General features: G+C 44.4%; 1 protein-coding gene across 1 annotated transcript in view; it reads left to right on the forward strand.

Moving 5' to 3' along the window:
* The window catches only part of MAPKBP1 (mitogen-activated protein kinase binding protein 1), a gene marked incomplete at both ends in the record, with an annotated part of 29003 nt that overhangs the window by 5485 nt on the left and 15584 nt on the right, over window positions 1-7934 (forward strand). Inside the window, 8 exons of the mRNA XM_008944803.1 lie at window positions 258-442; window positions 555-646; window positions 1021-1146; window positions 2804-2874; window positions 3337-3458; window positions 4494-4569; window positions 6434-6545; window positions 7143-7206. Coding sequence (XP_008943051.1) covers window positions 258-442; window positions 555-646; window positions 1021-1146; window positions 2804-2874; window positions 3337-3458; window positions 4494-4569; window positions 6434-6545; window positions 7143-7206 — 848 coding nt within the window. The remainder of the gene's footprint in view (window positions 1-257; window positions 443-554; window positions 647-1020; window positions 1147-2803; window positions 2875-3336; window positions 3459-4493; window positions 4570-6433; window positions 6546-7142; window positions 7207-7934) is intronic.

The raw sequence follows: 7934 nt of genomic DNA on the forward strand, positions 1-7934 counted from the left end.
GATCACTAACCCTAGAGCTTGTGTGTCTAGCTTGGAGGGGAACATTTTGCAAAGGGTGATGGTGAGAGACAGCTGTGAAACTTTCACCCTGCAGTATGAAGGGGCTGAGTGCTCACCCCTAGCTGAGAGATCCCACCAATTACAGCATTGCTGCCAATGAAGTGTATGCGCTGGATGGGAGCCCAGTTTCTAAGGCCAGATGCTTCACCTCAATCTTTTGCAACTCTTTAATATTTCTGGGTGTATCATATCCTCAGGACTTGATGAAAATCATCTATGTGGATGACAACACTCAGGTCCTGCTGGACACGGATTACAACTCAGCAGGAGGCACAGACAAGGCTGATGCCCAGGTGATGGACACGAAGGTGGGGATACGCACGGTCTGCGTGAGCCCTGGTGGGGAGCACCTGGCCTCGGGGGACAGGATAGGCACCCTCAGGTAACCCCCCAGAGCTCCTCCTGCAGGCTGCAGGCTGGGGAGGCATTAGGATCAAAAACCTGGTCTTGCTGCTTTTATGAAACATACTGAAATCAGCCGTGTCGTGTCTTAGGATATATGAGTTGCAGTCTCTGAGGGAGATGCTGAAGGTGGAAGCTCATGACTCTGAGATCCTATGTCTGGAGTACTCCAAACCTGACACAGGTAAATGCAACTCAGCTTCTTCTGTGAATGTAGTGTTGAGCAAGTCAGAATGTCCAGCCATAGCTCGTCAGAACTTTCAGTGCTGAGCTACTCTTGGATTTCAGAGCAGGCTTGTAGTGCTGGGCCAGTAGAGCCAGACTTTGCAAAAGGCTTCTTTCTTATACTTTTCCTTTCAGTATTGCAGATTTAAGTTTGAAACTGGTTCTGTCTGTTATTGTAGTGTGAAATCCAGGGACGTCCCTTTGTGTCTCTGCATGCAGCTAGCTACAGTATGTTTGTCTCTACAGTGACTTGAGAAACTGTTTTAAAATAGTGACTGGAAGAGCAAATGAATTTTTAGTAATGGTCTTGCACTCTTTTTGACTTTTGGACAGGCTTAAAGCTCTTAGCCTCAGCCAGTCGGGATAGATTGATTCATGTCTTGGATGCTGGAAAGGACTACACCCTGCAGCAGACCTTGGATGAACATTCTTCTTCCATCACTGCTGTGAAATTTGCAGGTAGAGAGTCGTGGCCTCCCTCCAAGGCTGGATTTGCAAACTTCTGTCATCCCATTGTGGTTGTAAAGTAATTTTACCTGCTTAAATACTGAGTTAGTCCAAGCTGCAGTTGCTTTTTTGTCATCTTCTCTAGCTGCAGTCCTAACAGAAGGTGATATTTGACTACACTTGGCGTTCTTTTCCCTTTTGTGTTTTCTCTCCTTGCTCCAAAAACCTTTCCTGTTTGAAGTCTGCAGCATCTCTTTGGAAAACTGTTTTCTGTAATGATTTAATCCCTTTAGCTGCTGTCAGATGGCTACCCACCGTTCTTAGTGAGGACAACTGTGGAACAATCACCCTCCAAAAAAATCCCCAAGCCCTCAAAATATGTTTTGGGATTAACTAGTCACGAATTTGTCATTGGAAACCATTGTAAGACTTTGCATCCATCTTAATGGAGCACATTTCATTCCCAGCCCTGAGTTACCACAGGTGGTCAGACATCAGGGTGGTGTGTTGTGCTGTTGCTGGGGAAGAACGGAGGCTGGCTGCTTTGTTAGGGGAAAAAGGCTAAAGCTAGTAGCCTCCCTGGTATAATGGGAAAGTCCCACAGTACTTGAACAAGGTAGAACAGATCAAATCCAGTGGCAGTAACTAGATCCAGCCAGTAGCCCAGATCACCAGACACATCCTGGTGATTTGACAGGTCAGGGATTCAAGGTCAGGATCAGTCTGGAGGCAGTGAGCAGGGTCAGCCACAGTGCCTGCCAGGCAAGCCCACAGCAGCAAGGGAAGCTAAAGCTCAAATCAGGAAGCTGAGTCCAGGGGTCAGGGTCGGGATTCAGATCAAGAGGGTGGCCAAGCAGAAGTGTGGCTGGAGTACTGCTGCAGCGTAGCTCAGGTGGGCTTCAAATGGGAACCTCAGCTCCCAGGTGAAGGGGCTTTGCTGAAGCTTCACAGCAGAGGCTCCCTGAAGCTGCTCTGAGGCTTTTTCAAGTTTTTTCTCAAGGAGTTCCAAGGCCAGCAAAAGTTTCTCTGACAAGTCTATCTTATCAGTGAGCTGGCTTTGAGTGCAACCAGCTAAACTCCTGGGAGACGAGGGGACAGCACTCAAGGAGTGTCAGCAAAGGCCTTTGTGCTAGGCTGTGAGTTAAGTGCAGTCATGCTCTAAGTGGATGCAGTTCAAGTAGACTCTTGTGATATTGGCTCCATCTTTATGACACAGAATTTTATCAGGTGTTGCTTCTCTGAAGGGGAGCAGGTTGGTTACAAAAGAGCACTAAGGGAAGAAGAGAAACTTGGCTTTGCAGGAAAAAAACACGTGACTGACAGAGGACTGAAAAGTGCCCGTTGCCTGTTTTCAAGCTCACACTGAGCATAAATGTGTCATACTGCCACAGAGAGCTGTGGCATACAGAGAATAAGCACGTGAGCATACTGCTGAGGGAGAAGACAGAATTGCATCCTGATCTGTTGTGGAAAGCCTCATGCACTCCGAGCAGTACCAAACGCTGTCCCCAAGAAGGGGCTTCTGTTTTGCTGCAGCATCCTGCCTCTTAGGTAGGAGTCAGTCTTAGCTAGTCAGGACTGGAATAAATGAGCAGTGACACAAACTGCAGCGTTTCCTCCACCCTGTACCTGTGTTTGTCTTTTGATGGACTCAACCTTTTTGTTCCAGCCAACGATGGGAAGGTGAGAATGATCAGCTGTGGGGCAGACAAGAGCATCTACTTCCGCACGGCGCAGAAGGTAACCTCCTCACAGCTTCTTCTGCACTTCTGCTTTGGGCTTTTCTAATAAACTCTCCACAAAGGAACTGCTTTAAAGAGTGATGTCAGAGTTGCTGTATGAGCTTGTTGCTATTTCAGCCACAGTGTCTCCCACTGACTCAGTGCAAGAGATTACATTTGAAGAACTAGCTCTGTGAAGCATGGAGCTGCTCCCAGCCTGACCTCTCTCAGCAAGATGCCAAGCAGAGAACTGTTAGGATCTCTACTTTTCTTTCACTGCCAGGGCTGTTGTGAGGAGTGGGAAAAGAGTATGGGCTGGAGGGAGGACTTCACTGTGCCTCCCATCCCAGCTGCTCCCAGACCTGGTTAGTGGGAGGGGTTGGTTTGTGCTGGCTATGTGAGAAGACTCATCTGTATTTAGAAGTTTTTAATAATGTGTTAACTACTTGATTTTGACACGGTCTTTTCCCACATGCTTAAGACAGGAGAAGGGGTTCAGTTTACCCGAACTCATCACATTGTTAGGAAGACCACTCTGTATGACATGGATGTGGACCCCAGCTGGAAATATGCAGCTATCGGATGCCAGGATCGGAACATCAGGTTGGTTTACTTCTTGTCCTGAAAGCATTTTCTGAAGTCATGAGTTGGCCAAGGCAGTCCCATCTCCATCATTGTTCCTCTAGGTTCTTTGACACAGTCAGATCTGAGGTCTTACACTCAGTGAGGCTGGACTCTGCCTTTCCCCTTGCTGGTAAAAAGCTGTGGATACATGCCTTTGGGACTCTTGGCTTCCCACTGGGTTGCTCTGCAGAACAAAGACTTTTCTTTGTACTGGGAGAGCAAGTGTGCCTTCCTTGGCACATCATTGTGGGGCAAGAACTTGGGTGCTGTGGTCATTTTTGCTTCTGAAGGTATGTCTAGTCAGAAGCTATGAGGTCCTGTGGAATAGCTGGGACTGTAGGAACCTAAAACTGAGCTAGGTGTGACTGTCTTTGGAGAAATGGAATCCATTCTCTGCTCCCTTCTTATCCATTTCTCCAATCTGCTGCTACCTTCAAAGCAAAGGAGACTCTCTGTAGTTGTGTGTCTTCTCCTGTTGTAATGACATGAAATGCCCAGAGTTTTGGTCATACCTAAATACCACTAGTAAATGTAATTTGGTTCTGCATTCTAGTGTAAATAAAGGTTCCTGCTCTCTTATCCCTTTCCTTTAGTATGAAGGAGCCACAGGTATTGTTAGAGCAGGGAGGACTTGATGGAAGCTTCTTAAGAGCCATTCCTACTACATAACCATTAGCCCTTACAAGGCACAGCAAGGGTTTCTCCTTCCCATTTGATTTCTCCTTCAGTGCCATGATACTGTATTTTTTGATAACTGGCTTGATAATCAAGCCTCAATTTTAATTCAGCTAATCTGCTTGATATCATAGTATCCAGTTTTGGGCCTCTACTTTACTTTTGAGATTGTTTCTTGAACCATTTAAATGGTTAGTGGTGATAGTTCCCGTGGCTTGGCCCAGTTCCCTGTGTCTCATGTGGAATGAGAAGCAGAAATTGAGAAGGATCCTGGTGCCAAGAGCCACAGAGCAAGACCTGGGCAAAATGAGCAATGTCATCTTATGTCACCCCCCTCAGGGTTTTCAACATAAGCAGTGGGAAGCAGAAGAAGCTTTATAAGGGATCCCAAGGTGAAGATGGCACCCTCATCAAAGTAAGCTGTTTTCTTTCTTTCTTACCTTTTCCTTTTTTCTAGCTCTTCTGAATGCAGCTCAGGGCTGAGAAAATGAAATACAAATTTGGACACAGTAGCTTTTTTTCCCCATTTTTTTGCTTGCTTCCTCCATCCTTAAGGACTGGTAATGTATTTGGGTTCCATCAGGCTAAACCAGGAAGAGTCAATGAATGCTGAACTCGATGAATAGCTTCTCTCTCTGTTCTGATTCTGCAGCAAGGCACAAGCCCATGCTGTAAAAGCAAGTAGGGTGCACTGGAACAGTTCAAAGCTGCACCTGGGGAGGCTCAGACTGGACGTGAGGAAGCAGCTCTTTAATGAGAGGGTGGTCAGACATTGGAACAGGCTTCCTAGGGAGGTGGTCAATGCCCCAAACCTGTCAGTGGTTAAGAGGCATTTGGACAACACCCTTATTAACATGCTTTAACTTGGTCAGCCCTGAATTGGTCAGGCAGTTGGACTAGATGATGGTTGTAGGTCCCTTCTGACTGAAAGAGTCTAGTCTAGTCTCCTACTGATGGGTGTAAATAACTGGATGAAAGAGAGAGCAAATAGCCTGGTTCAGTGTCACCTATTCTGTTTCACAGAGAAAGATAAATTCTCTTTGCCTATTATAATTCCTACAAAGTTTTTTATAAGCCAGAGTAATGAAAATGAAAAATTGATGCTACACTTCATTGCTGGTAAGCTCAGGCACTTGATTCTATCTTTCTCAGACCACAAACCATGAAATGTTGCTGGGAGCTGGATTTTTTGTTTTTAATATCTTTTCTGGTTTTGTTTTTTTATGTGTGGCTCAAGTGGGGAATCTCAATAATTTTTAACATTGCTTTGTTCATTTTTAGGACAATTATGTAACCAAGGGATTATGGTTGTCTGTGGAATTTAAACTTTCTTGGCATGTTGTTCTGAGATCATAATATACATTGCAGTTTGACAAGCAGAACCAAGACAGTGACATTTGAAGCAAATAATACAGCAACAAAATAAACATAACCAAAAAAAGTTATCATTATTTGAATACCATGTCTCCAGACATTTTCACTCTCAATTGCTTAAGGTTCTACAAAGGACAAAGCAGGACATTTGGTGACAGCAGCTGTATTTGCTGTGTAGTGCTGTATTATGCTCAGTGAGGCATTTGGATATTTGATCCAAGATAAAGAACAGATGGGTGTATATGAAAAAAAAAAAAAACAACCCAAAACCAACTCAAACCAACAACCCCCCCCCCAAAAAAAAACAACACCAAAAAACCAAAAACAACCAACAAACAAAAACCCAACAACAACAAAAAACCTAAACCAGTCCAAAAACAGGAGCTGCAAATGCTGGAGATTTGACAGCATCATTGTCAAAGGCAATTTCTTGGGGCAGTTGAGTTCTTTTATGGTTTTTATCCTTAAAATTGAAGTCTTTCAATATTTCAATTAACTCTGTCAGCTCTGATTATTTTTTTGAGGGCTGTGTTTTGGCATATGTGGGTTGGTTGGTTTGTTTTGTTTTGATCTTAAGATAGAGGAAGATAAGACCCCATTGCTTAAAAGGAGGTAGGAGAGAGAGGTATAAGTTTATTCATTGGTGGTGGTTCCTCCAAAGCTGTGAAGGCATTTTATGTAAGTGCCTTTAGTCTCTGATTAGGCTGGAGATAGTTTTAAGAGTTTAGTCAGGCTGGAGATGTGTCCTGGGAAGCTGGACAGCTTGGTACTCAACTGGAGTCTTGTAGGAGCTACTTGCATTTTGTTCTGTTAACTACTGTGTCTGTCATGAGTATTCAGGACCATTTTCATGCACTTCAAAGGTACTTTCTGAGAAGATTTTTGCACTTTATCTCTTAAACCAGGTGCAAACAGATCCCTCTGGTCTTTATATTGCAACCAGCTGTTCTGACAAGAACCTCTCCATCTTTGATTTTTACTCTGGCGAGTGTGTGGCCACTATGTATGGGCATTCAGGTAAGGCACCTAAGCTTCTAGAAAGGCATCTTTTCCACTGGAACTATACAGTAGGATCTGGTAAAGCTTTCTGAAAGTTCCTCCCCACCAGAGTTTAGCCAGGGGGTATTTTGGAGTGGGTTATAGTTGGATGAAGTTGTAGTAGGCTGTTATCATTGCAACTTCAGCTTCTTTCAGACTGCATTTTGCATTGCAGAACATAAGCACACACATGCCTGCTAGGCCATGTATTTGCTTACAGTTTTTCTAATGGCCTATAAGGTAGTCTCTGTTTTTTCAGTGTGTATTTAGGTTCATTAATTATGATACACCCTCAGCTCCTACCATGCAGGGCCTATTCCCTTATGGGCAAAAAGAGACTTCAGTCCTCATGCTTATTTTGCTGTGGGGTATTCTTTCCATATCAAGGCTAGTTTATTCATGAAATGATTATGGTAATTTGGGCATATTGATTTGTGGAATTGTGTTGGCTTTAACCAGACTTTGAGTTCCTGAGTGCAGATAGGCCACTTGGCTAATGATCTCTTCTGCCCACTGGAATAATTAAGTTGGTCTTTTTTTCCTTTTTTTTTCCTCCTTGTGCTTTATTTCACACAGAGATTGTAACTGGGATGAAATTCAGTAATGACTGCAAACATCTGATCTCTGTTTCTGGTGACAGGTAAGAGGGGTTTACTGTTTGTGGTATCAGCTCATGCCATCTCACACTGTATTTAAAATTCTACCTTCCTTCAGGACACATGTTAATTTTTATTTTTTTTTTTAATGAGGGATGGTTTATGAATTCCAAATAAACCTCAGGCATTTCTGGTTCCTAAAATGCATGCTGTTGGCAAAGCACACAGAGCTTGTATTATCCTTCCATGGCAGGAGACACCCATGTGGAGTACTTCCTTTGTGGTTTTCTGAGTGTAAGTACTGTTCCCTGCTGGAAAGTAGACAGGGCTGTGGCCTGTTTCCTTACCAGCCCTCAGGTCTGTAATGTAAGGCAGCTTGTGAAACCTCCTGTTGGTGAGGTTTCAGCAGGTGAATGAGCCTGTCTAGCAGCAAAAGGGACAAGCTTTACTTTGTTCTCATGAGACCAAACTTTCAGTATTTTGTCCAGCTCTGGGGCCCCCAGTACAAGAAGGACATGGACCTGTTGGAGAGGGTCCAGAGGAGGACCACAAAGATGATCAGGGGTCTGAGACACCTCTCCTGCAAGGACAGGCTGAGAGAGATGGGGTTCTTCAGCCTGGAGAAGAGAAGGCTCCAGGAGACCTTATTGTGGCCTTTCAGTATCTGAAGGGGGCCCACAAGAAAGCTGGGGAGGGACCCTTTGATGGGCTTTCACACTAGAGGAGGGCAGAATTAGATAAGATATAAGGAAGAAGCTCTTCACTATGAGGG

This window comes from Merops nubicus, unplaced genomic scaffold (genome assembly GCF_000691845.1).
Source record: "Merops nubicus isolate BGI_N331 unplaced genomic scaffold, ASM69184v1 scaffold17927, whole genome shotgun sequence".
NCBI lineage: Eukaryota > Metazoa > Chordata > Aves > Coraciiformes > Meropidae > Merops > Merops nubicus.